The 12,521-nt window shown below is 40.0% G+C and overlaps 1 protein-coding gene across 1 annotated transcript in view; it reads right to left on the bottom strand.

Annotated features, from left to right (window-relative positions):
• The window catches only part of LOC109952717 (xylosyltransferase 1-like), a 36,546-nt gene that overhangs the window by 9,710 nt on the left and 14,315 nt on the right, over window positions 1-12,521 (bottom strand). Inside the window, 5 exon segments of the mRNA XM_020587926.1 lie at window positions 150-345; window positions 3,000-3,268; window positions 7,069-7,245; window positions 7,992-8,208; window positions 8,700-8,780. Coding sequence (XP_020443582.1) covers window positions 150-345; window positions 3,000-3,268; window positions 7,069-7,245; window positions 7,992-8,208; window positions 8,700-8,780 — 940 coding nt within the window.

The following is a 12,521-nucleotide window of genomic DNA, read 5'->3' as shown; positions in this document are numbered from 1 at the left end:
TGGTGAGGATTTGAGAACCTTTAAATATTCAGTTTAATACTAATGTCCTGAACATGATATTTAAATATGCTGAATATGGCCAGACAATCTGTTGCTGGTGGTGTCTGCATCCATGTTGATATGAACACTTAAGTATGTCTTAGTCTGACCTGGATGTGTTGCAGCCTGTTGGTGGGGTGAGGTGGGCTTGCCAGGGTGAAGTGGTCTCTTGGCGTTACCCAGGTCTCCAACCTCTCCAGCTGTGTGGAGGCCCGGTTAGTGGCGACATGATGCACCAGGTAGCCCTGGAACTGGTCTGACAGGAAGTAGAGATGGACTGACACTGGGTGGCTCATGGCCATGTACCTGAGAGAGAGAGAGAGAGAGAGAGAGAGAGAGAGAGACAGGTGCACACAGATGCACACAGATAACTGTACTGTGAGGCTCTGACCATATGCAATAAAGTGGACAGATTTGAAAATGCACCTCTTCTCTCCATGTTATACTTCATCCACACAAAGCTGCCAGACTGTCACTGTAATCACTGTGAGTCAGTATTTCTAATCTCAAAGAAGAGATGTTGTCATTACCATACTGGCCACACTAGCAGCATGGCAAGATCAGTCTGATAATCCACCTCTTTGGTCCGGGCTGAAATCTCTCAACAACTATTGCAGAGATTGCCATGGAATTTCAAATACATTCATGCCCCTCAGGATGAATGAATAAACTGACTTTTCATCTAGATCCATCATCACATCTACATTTCAGTTTGTCCAGTACTCTACCAAACCAATGTTATTTCCATCTTCCTCAGCTGTACAATGTTTGACACTAATTAGAAAACAGCAGGCTAACATGCTAAAGAGTGAACATGGGGGAATCACAGTGACCATGTTAGCATGCTGATATTAGCATTTAACTCAAAGCACTGCTATAAATGAGGTACAGCCTCATAGAGCTGCTAGAACAGCTGTAGACCTTTAGTTTTATGTTTCCGTGATCAGCCAGCTTAATCAGCATTAAAACAGTTTAATACAAGGACTGAAGCAGCCCAGTAATTACAATGAGCCTTGATTAGCAATGAGCCTTGATCAAACTACGTTGTATACTACTGCAGCTGTCCAACAAGAGCAAGTATGTAAATAACACCTGCTCCATGTGATCAGCTGTACTGATACATGACATAAGTTCCAACAAGAGCAAGTATGTAAATAACATGTGATCAGCTGTACTGAAACATGACATAAGCAATCAGAGACTAAAGCGTTAACGCCATAAAAACACTGACTGACGGTGAGAGTAATGCACAATTTTGGTGTATTCAAAGCAAAATAAGGAACCTAGTGGGTTCAACTATATGTAGACTAAAGTCTGCCAACTAGAAACTGTGTCACAGTAGTGATGAAAATGGAACCATGATTACACACACGTACTATTTTCAAATGTATCTGTAATAGGGTGGATGTAGTCTACAGTGTTGAAGGGAACAGACTAGTCCTGTTTTAACTCCCTCCCTCCCCTACACACACACAGACTTTTCCCATAATATTGCCCCCACCCATTCTAGCCACCAATCCCACCCGAACTCCAACAACAAGCACCTCCTTGTACCTACTGTGGGTCTCCACCCCACAAACACACACGCTGCTGGAAAAATCCAGCCTGTGCAGCAACTGAAGCCTAATTGTGCCTCAGGACAAGCCAGCGTTATCTTCATATTTAATTTGGACTCGCAAAAATCACACAAACAGTGGTGGTGAGTTTAGTGGAAAGACATTTCATATGCCAGTCCTCGTCACTACCCTCAGACATTGACTGTACAGTTTCTCTCTCAGCAAAAACATGAAGACCAAGTCTACTGACCCAGCAACTAAATGACTTATACAGAACATCCTAATACACTCACAGATGTGATGCCTGTTTATGAGCCTGCACAGACTTTTGCTCTAACACCCGTAGCTTGGTCCAAATAAAAAGAAAAAGACATTGTCTTTTTCTTGACAAACCTTTCTTATTGCAAACAAATCGAGGTGTAAACATGAAGTCACATTGACTGATGGGTAACTTAGATTGGACACTTTGGTGACTGTCATCATCAGTGCTACATGGACCCAAGTGAAAAATCTAATTTCTTGGAATTGGCAGTAAGTGAAACTTGGGTGTTGATCTCCTCTGATCTCACAACTGTGATAATAACCGAGGTGGCAACTGGACCTCATATGTATTTGAAATGGTGGCATAACGGATAAAAAGAGGTGTCTTGTTTCAAATACGGTGTAGGGCAGTGTGGTGTGGCCACTGTGTTTTAATAAACTATTGAAATACACAGAGCAGGGCACAAGCTAAACACCACTTCTACATTCTTTCACCTTTTATGAAGTATCAGGAAAAATTCTGTGCTGATCTGCATATTGATTACCATATGTTCTTAAATATGTACATTAGATATCCATACATACAGGTCATATATGGATTACTTGGAAGTTACTTAAAGTTTCTTTTGGCAGTCCCACTGAGCTGATGAATTTAACAGTGTAGCTTTTGAATCCATGTTAAAACCATGTTTTTGTCTGTACTGGTGTTGCTGGACCAGAACTGTTTGGTATGTACCAGAGTTTGACTGACAGCTTTCACACCACCTTAAATGAACTGGCCCTTATGGAAAACACACCAAAGTTTGTTTGAACTGTACTAAAACAGGTTGATGTAAAAGCACAATGCACTGCTAACTGTGATCATTATATTGAGATTGATCAAACTGAAATACACTTTAGTACCTTTGGACCCTACACAAAAAGCCTTGGAACAACCCAGGAACTGCATCAAATTCATCAAGAACCCCTGGGACCCCAGTAATCCCTCTAACATGTGAGAATTCCCTGGATACATATCAAGAACTCCTGCAGCCCATTCATTAACCCTCAAATCCCTTTAATAAACCCTAGACTCCAACAGCAAGACTATTACACTGCATCCAGCTCATTTAATATATGAATGCCTGGTACCCATGTTTTTACCTGCAGCTGTTGTCTTTGGGATGGCCCTGCAGTGAGCTAGCAGCACGGGACAGTCCCATACGAGCAAAGGCGTGATAGTGGCTGAGTGTGGAGTCTGACAGGCTGGCAGGGCCATCCGTTTCTTGCTCAAAGATGTTTTCCCAGTAGGCCTGGAGGCCTGGGGTGCCTGAGGCATATTCTCCAAACAAGTAGGAGTCCAACTGACTGATAATTTCTTGACTGACACTGGCCTCGAACTTCCTGGCAAAGAAGGTGGGTCTGGACACTTGCTGTGGTCAAGAAAGACAGAAAGAGATGAGGGAAATTAGAGCAAGTCAAATTTCAGGTAAGGCATTAGTGAAGTGACAAATAAGTGTAGAACTCACCAGTGAAAAGTTATAAAATCAAGATAATGACAAATTGTAGGGTAAAATCAAAAGTCTATATTTTAAGTTATTACAAGTGGCAACACTGATCCAGGTTGAAATCGCACTCAGTGTTTTTCCAGATGTGGAACTGCTCTGTTACATTTTATGCAAGGCAAAGAATGAACACAAAATAAATCTCCAGCACCCAGTTCTGTCAGTTTAAAAGATTCACACTGAAAATAAGATTACTGACTAGCAAGATACAGTATATCAGTCAGTGCTGCTACACATGTAATTATGACTGCTAAAATCAAGAAAAAGCAAATGGGTTTAAATCACAAGTCTACATTATAGTGTATATGATAATAATCCCAAGAATGGGAAACAAACTTCTGCACCTCAATAAATAGGAGTGTTTTTGAGTGTCTACATCCAGTGTGGTAGGTAGGTCAATCTTTGCCTGAACCACTTTATGAACTGTGCTGCACAGATGTGCTTAGACACACTCGTGTTTACATCCAACAGACCTGCAGACCACTTCAGTTAATCTAATCTGTATCAAAGAAAAATAAACTAGAATTACAGATTAGCAGTTGAATGCCTCCAACAACCATTCAAATTCATGGGAATAGACAGACATGATGTCACAGATCCAGTCCAGGTGAACATTTGTGCCAAATTTTTTTAAAATTCCTTCAAGGTGTTCCTGAGATAACACATTCACAAGAATAGGACAAACGTGAGGCCACAGTGACCTTTGACCACCAGAATCGAATTGGTTCATCCTTGAGTCTAAGTGGAACCTTGCACCAAATTTGAAGAAATTCCTTCAAGGCTTTCCTGTGATACTGTATTCACAAGAATGGGCCGTAAGGACAATCCAAAAGCATAAAGCCTACAGCCACAGCTATCACCGAAGCACAGAAAGTGGCTTCAGAGCATTAAGCATTAGTAGTGGTAGCGAAATTATCTTGAAGTAGACCACTGCTGTAAAATTGCTCAAAAATAATCCACATTAATACAGATTACAGGCTGATTCAGATTCTGTACCCCTAAGCCTTTCCTCTAGTGCAGGCTGTGGTTAAATGCTTTGTTCTTAGGCACCTTGACACTAAACGTGGTGGGAGGCTGGAGCCAATCCCAGCTGACTTTGGGGGAGAGGCAGGGTACACCCTGAACAGATCGCCAGTCTATCACAGGGCTGAAACTTAGAGACAGACAAACACACACTCACTCCTAGGGGCAGTTTAGAGTCGCCAGTCAACCTAAGTTGTATGTCTTTTGACTGTGGGAGGAAGCCGGAGGGAACCCATGCAGGCACAGGGAGAACATGCAAACTCTGGCACAGAAAACAGAAAAGCAACAGGTCTCCTAGGGCTCAAACCTGGAACCAGCTTGCTGTGAGGTGACAGCACTAACCACTGCTCCACTATGCCATCCTCTCTGTTTTCCTATCTGACTAATACAGTAAGTCAAACATCAACTCAGCCTCATGAATCCAGTGTTGGTTGTCCTCTACTACCACTATTACTTTGTCATTATTGCTTAAATTGCTGAGAATTTTCAAGATTCATTAATTTTATGGTCTAGAAATCAGAAAATAGTGACAAAGGTTTACTTATTTAAATGTCTTGATTTGTCAATAGATATTCAGTTAATAATCACAGAACACTAATGCCAGCAAATAAGCATCTTTAAGATGTGGGAACCACAATCCTTTTTTTTTGGCATTTTTGTTTGTAAAACAATCAAACATTTTTGAAGATTTTGCTTGCCTAACTAATCAACTAATAGACTACTTTTTCAGTCATATTTTTCATCATTGAAGATTTCTTAAAAATAATGTTAAAATGTCATCTGAACCCAATATCGTGCATCGTCTCATCTTGTGAGCTAAGTGTACTGTCACACCCCTATGGATTTGTATCTTTAAGTCAGGCCTGTAAGGGTGTTCAGGAATCGATGGCAGGGAAGGCTATAGAAATAGGACAATTAATGGCTGGATGATTTCTTCAGTCTAATGTTTTGATTAGAAATCTCTTCTGTTTGCCTTAGTGCTTAGCTTGCCTTAGCTAGTCTGGCACTTTAATGTGAGGATTGAACTAGACTCCTGTACTGAAATGCTAAGGTCACAGACCAATCAGTCAATATGTTTTTCAATTTATCAGCACTAGTCTAAAAATGTAACAAACAAAAACAAAAGATGGACAACTGAAGGATGCAAGTCAGAATTTTACAGAACCAAAAACTGTTATAGTGTATGTACTGTACATGTGACTGACCCTGACATTCAGGACTCGCTGAGTTGCTTTCGTAGCTGGCAAACCCCAGCATTATGGTAATGACAACCTTAGAAACCACAGCAGCACTGAGCGACAAAGCTCTAAAAATACTAAAGTGTACAGCTGTTTCATTTGAGGATCAGCTTTCCTTATGGAGACCATTAGTAGCTTTACCACAGATGCAGACCTCAGATCTGTCGTTACAAGGAAACCAAGGACCGCCTGTTGCACTGTAAGTAAAAGCAGCACTGCTAATTTGTGAATACGAAGCTATTCTGGTCCCAGGCCACCGAGGCCCTGAGAAGAAAGGGTGTGCAGTGCAGACTGACTCAATGTCCAGGGTTAGTAACATGATGACTTATCATCTTTGTATCTGTGTTTGACCAGCCTTTTACAGAAAATCCTTCAAAAATGATCAGTCACCCCCAGCAAAACAAATAAAAAAAATGTGCCAAGTTAAATAGAGGGCTAACTACCCTTTCAAAGAAATCTTCATACATCAGCTCTTCATACAACAGATGGACAAATATGTTTCTTTCAGAGGAAGTCTGATCTAAAACAGTTAACAGGTCAGCCCAGCTGACTGTTTTTGTCATGTTTGAACCAAAAAAAAAATTCATGCTCCACATGGAAATTTTATCTACTTTTTATGAATAGTTATGTTGAGGACGTTTCATTAAAATAACATTATCTGGACCAGGAATGTTTTTAACATGTTCCTAAAATAATATTGTACAAATTAAAATGTAACGTTGAGCATCAAGCGTCTTTAGACATAAAAGACAAAGCTCTCCTCTCATCCTCTCAATAAATCTGAGAACAAGGCACGCTTTTGTCATATCTTTAACAATATACAGTATTTGACTGCTGTGTTTACTTGTTAAGCATCACATATTTTTCCTTTAATAATACATGCTTTAGTGTCTGAAGAAATCCTGCTAACAACTTGGTTAGCATCAGAACACTTCACTGTTCCCAAGTTAAATTCCTTCAAATACAGATGCTACACTCTCTCAATTGGGTCTGCAAATCGAATCCCATTGGTTAATGTCAACTTTTTCAAGTAGCACTCGCAGTCCTTGAGATATTCAGATAAACTTGTATTTTCTTCAGCCACTGTTAAAATACAATACAAAAAAACTTGCTATCCAGCGTTAGATAACACATTTAGGGGATTATTTTGCCTCCAGCTATGCTCCGCCCACACAAAATTTTATAATGTTTACTAAGAAAAGGGGTCTATAGGACTGGCTGAGGGCCATTTGGATGCCATTTTGGGTTGGTCCCCCATGACATCATACATTTTTAAGATCCACCCCAGACATGTTTAAGACACAAAATAACTTGGCTTGAATAAAAAAAAAAAGTGTATGATATGGATTCTGCATAAACCATACTGCACAGCTGTTAGGTAATCACAACAAGCCCATTAGGTCTCACCTGGAAGCGCGGCAGATCTGAGGGCTTGAAGTCATTTGGTGAGCAGCCACACCAGTCCACGATGTGCTTATATTGGCATTTACATCCCAGTTTGCGGTTCCAGTTGGTAAGTCTCAGGTTGTTGTCCACCATGGTCTCACAGTGGGCGCTGTTCTCCAGCACAGTGTGGAAAAATGACTGGAGGTCAGAGGAAATGCAGAAAGATATGTTTATCTCCCAATTAAAAAAAAAGCTAATTTACTGTACATACAAAAACAGATATTACATTACCAGCTGCAAGTTATTATATGGCATATTAAGGATCTTGCATTGTTAATTATATTACATTATTGCTTTACATAAGTCTTGGTTCTTTTTATGGCTTTAGACAAAAATGCATTTTAAGGTGTTTCTATGATGAAATCATTTATATAACTGCATTACAGATTTTACTAAAGCTGGTCTAATTCTGATTGTCGCATTTTTTGTTTGTCTGTGACTCACTGTCATTGCTACCTTGGTCAGATTTTAAATCTCAATGAGACATTCCTGGCTGAATAAAAGGTTAAATAAAATCAATAAATGACAAAGAATTAACTGATTATCAAAGACCCCACTCCTCGTCACTTAAAGCATTTTGGGTGGTTAGCTATGCAATCTCAAAAAAGCATCAGTAGTCTGAATTCATCCACAGAGAATTCAATATATATGTATGCCAGTCACATGGCTCAAACCACCTGTGGATACAGTCTGAGATGCGTTCTGAGCTAAACGTTGAAAAAATTTCTGTTGGCGCAGAGACAGATAAGTCAACCACTACAAGGTCAGTTACCTTATGCTGTCAATATTCATGTTGTTCCCTGGAGGACGCCAGCAGGCCTTTAGACTTTCTATGTATTTAGATACAGATTTTGAATGGTTACTTAAGTGCATGTAGGAGTTACCTCAGCAGGCAGCAGAGTGTAAGCATAGAAGCGCTTCATGTTGCTGACCAGTTCGTCTTTGGAGTTGACCACATAATCCACAAAGGCCCGGTTAAGCAGGAACCAATCAGAGCCTCCATCCACCGCAATGCCCTCTGGAATCTTGCGGTCCCCCAACCGCCACATGTGAGTGTCACACTCGTAGAAGAGACGATCTAGACCCTGTTTACGGATAAAACTGAGAAGACATGGTTTTTAGTGTTAATCTGGAGTTTGAACATAAGATACAAATCAAATACTTCCACCTGGAGGCCCATTCACTGCCATACTGTAGGAAGAGATAGGTATAATGCATATTATTCACAGATATAGGACAGAAGGGAGGTCACTGACCTTTGACCACCAAAATCTAATCAGTTCATCTTTGAGTCCAAGTGGACACTTGCACCAAATTTGTAGAAATTCCCTCAAGGTGTTCCTGAGATATCGCATTTACAAGATTGGTACAGATGGACAACGCAAAAACATAATGTCTCCGGCAGCAGCTATCACTGGCACGGAGGCATAAAAAGGGAAATGTATTGTAGTTTGTGGATCATCATTCTGACCTCTAGATTACACTTCATAATTGTTTTGGTTCGTTACCAAAAAACTGATTTCATAATTAGAAAAAAACCCCAAAAAGGACAAGAAACAGCAAGAGACCGAGAGCTAATGACTCTGTCTTACCGTGCGTTGTCTCTGCCATGAGATTTGATGAAGTTCATGTTGCGGTATTTGGACAGGAAAGCCACCAGCTGTTCATTGGTCCTGAAGCGAGACTGCAGCTGTCAGTCATCAATGCACACTATCATCACATAGCACAGACTCATCATGATCAGTCGGCTGTTCTTGGAGATGTGTGTCATAGAAACACACCTCCAGCTGCATTTTGAAAACTCTCATTAGACTCATATACCACATTACTGATAATGTTTTTTAGCCATATTAGTGGTGTGTCTATTGATGGCAGTGTTATTTGATCAGTCTACCACTTTACCCTGAAATTTGCTACAGATATTTATGGCCTCTAGGGGATGAATAGTAATGACACTGCTGAATCCCCGACTTTTCCTGTAGCATCCAACATGTATTGTTTTCAACTAAATATTTCAAAAACTACTGGATGGCTTGTCATTAAATTTACTTCCCACATTCAATAATTTCCCTCAGGAGGAACTGTAATCACATAGGTGATCCACTGACATCTCATTTAGCACCATATCATCCATGACTGAAAACCTACATCGTATAGTTTTAGTGTGTCATGTGTTAGTGCTGAGCCTGAAGTGGAGATAGTGGGGGGTGGCAGCCGTTGAGGCATCCGGTCTCAACTTCCCATCACCTTAGAATTCATCCAGGCATAAAACTGACTTCTGCTTTGAATCACTGAAACATGCTTTATAAACACCTCTGGGAATAACGTGTGATGAGCATGTTGTCATCTGTGTGTGGCCACAGGAAGGAGAAAAACACACCACCAATGAACATTCCCTAATAGTTTGTTCTTTTCCTTTGCTTTTCAACAACATGAAAGAGCCTTTTTCCTCTTTAATGGACACATCTAGGTTGTGTAAGGATTGCAGTTAAATATTTGAATGATGTGTCTCTTTTTTTTAAACAATACAAAACAATTTCCCTTTTAGGGGATTTAGAGTGACTCCATGTGACTCTGCGCAGGGCAGCTGGGCTTCTTCCATTTGAGAGAAACCAGCTAAGCTCCAGTGTGTGGCCTGAAGCAGGAGCAGCACATCAAACAGCCACTCCCTGCATGCATTGTGTGCTGTGAGCTTGAGCGTGGTGTCAGCAGACAGCAGACAGACTGGATCACTTTGATTACATTTGATTACAGTCGTTAAGATGAACCGCAGGCGATCATGTGTTAGTGGGCATGTTTGTGTTCATGAGGTACTTACACTCATTAAACTCCGACTGAAGCTGCCCTGTTTTTGCAGCTATTTTTTATGAAAGTGCAATGTATTTGCAAAAGAAAAAAAAATTGGAGGATCTTGTAATTATGAGTTGCAGGGGTTGGAATGCTGCAGAACATTTAATAAATTCTTTGATATCAAAATAATTCAGTGATAGTTATCAGTACATCCAATTGTGCATAAACCGAACTGTTAATAGCTATTAATTCTGCATAGTTGGTGTTCCAAAACATAAACAAATATAGAATACAAACAGGCCTCAAAGTTGCTGCCAACAGTGTAACTCATTATATACAGTACATGTGCTGAGCAGGAGTTGGAAAGCTTCAAAACCTGTTAAAGAAACATTTGGTTTTAAAAAAAAAATTCTTTGGCAGGCTATTTACATCTGACAACACTAGGTAGCAAAATAAATTATGAGACGGTAAGTCATAAATATGAGATGAGATCCTCTACATTTTTTTCTCTGGTGAATGTAATGTGCTTCTGTATAACAAGATGTTTTTTGATTTTATTGTCATAGCCTGGTGGGGATCTCCAGTGTATTGGCCCATATGGACTACATCACAGAGTGCAACTCACTGCATTTGCCTTTGGATAAAAGCATGAATTTTGGCCTTTTAGCTGAAAATCAGGAACAAAAGCAAAAACTGTCAGAATCAGTATTTGAAATATTGCCCATTTCCCCATCAGATATCAGGGCCTGTATGCTATAAAGAGCCAGGAAGGCAAAGTTCCTCACTGAGTGTGAGCAGTAAGACATATTTATTAAGTTGCTTACTCCTAGTTTCACGTGATGATCACGTTTTCTCAGAGCATGAATAGCCAAGCCAAGTGGGAATCAATAAAATAAACTACATGCCAGCTTTATTCTTGTGAGATGATCTCCTAAAAAATAAAAAAGTGGTTACATCCTATCAAATTTCAAAGACAAAGTGAAATAAAAGGCTAAAACAACCTTTATTCTACTCTGTACATAAGCTTTCATTCTTAATTTAAAAGTGAAGGATTTATCTTGTACTTGGGTCCAAATTTTCATGCAGTTTGATGAAAACAAGTCCAGATAATTCTGTCTGCCATTTAAAATGTTTATGCAACTTTCTCCTCACAATCCCAGCAAAACACTACTAACACACAAACATAAACACACATATTGTTCCTTTGACTCACACTACACATCACAACTATTGACAGCGTGGTGCTAATGCTGTGGCTGCGCTATGGATTTTAGCTGGAAGGGTGTTCAAATGGTCACTTTGAGGGGAGCACAGCAGAGAACAGATCAGTGTTTGTATGCATGTGTGAGCTAGGGCATGTGCTTGTATTTCTCTCCCTATCAGGAGTACTCTGTACCTCCTCAAAGAGATACTTTAGTGTTAGAACAAACATTAGTTCTGGTTTGGGTTTACTCTGACAACAGAAGTCAAACTGAATTTGATTCAGTCAACCCCACAACCCCGTTTGGGACTGAGTGGTATAGAAGATGAATGAATGAATGAATGAATGAATAAAAGCTGTGAGAGGATCAAATGCTGTCAACACACCGCCCAAAACTACTTCATCTGAGATGCCTCTGTAAACCTGCATGTGTACACATCTACATATACACTGTATGTGTATTAAGTACCATATGAAATATTAAAGCTGAAGATGAAGCAGCTTGTAACTGGGGAGCAAATCTCACCCACGAGCTGCCGAAATACAGACAGGAGGATCAGAAGCAGGGCAGAGAAGATTTCTGCAGACCCCTCACACCCTGGACAGTGATTGAAAATTGGCAACAAATTTGATATATCCTTGATCATCAGTTTCTCAGGTTCTATTGTTTAAACCTCTCCAGTGTCAATATTTTTTAAGTCTGTAAAATAACTGTTGGTTTAGCAAAACATCACAACTGAAGTAGGAAGGCAGCAAACCTGGCCTTTATAAGTGGATTGGATATCGGCCATTACAGGACCAATACAGCATCTTTGTCAAGTGCTCAGTTACATTCAGTCCACAGTAACCCCTACCTTACACAAAAATATTCCAATAAGTTTCACACATGATATAAACTGTTTTAACTGGGCAGTGATAACAGTTCAGAACTTCGTTTCAGCAGATGCCATGAGTTGAGATTTTAGAATCAGTTTCAGGACAGAAAAAGTTTGGCCAGTGCATCTCCAACTCGAATATGCCATGTGGGAAACTGTAATGGTAATCTTTCACTATTTTCTAATATCTTATAGACGGTATTAAAAACGGATGAAAATAACCTTTGATTTTGCCTTTAAACACCAACCTACTGTAGCAGGACCCAGACTAGTCATGACAGGACAGGCTATAAATTAGACACTGGAGCTGTAATCATTTCAGTGACCCAAACCTAGTATTATCTGAGTATCATGCAGATGGCTGCTGAAATCTAGCAACACCACAGAGGTCAGAGCCAGCTCACACTTGCTCCTAATTTGCCAGGACAGTGCCAAACATGCTGACACTCAGTTCAATTTTATTCTATTTATATAGAGCCAAATCTCAAGAACAATCATCTCAGGGCACTTTACATAATAAGATCTAGACCTTACAGTACTACAGAATC

Source organism: Monopterus albus, unplaced genomic scaffold (assembly GCF_001952655.1).
Source record: "Monopterus albus unplaced genomic scaffold, M_albus_1.0 scaffold488.1, whole genome shotgun sequence".
In the NCBI taxonomy this organism is placed as follows: Eukaryota; Metazoa; Chordata; class Actinopteri; order Synbranchiformes; family Synbranchidae; genus Monopterus; species Monopterus albus.
This window is presented reverse-complemented; position numbering and strand designations above follow the sequence as displayed.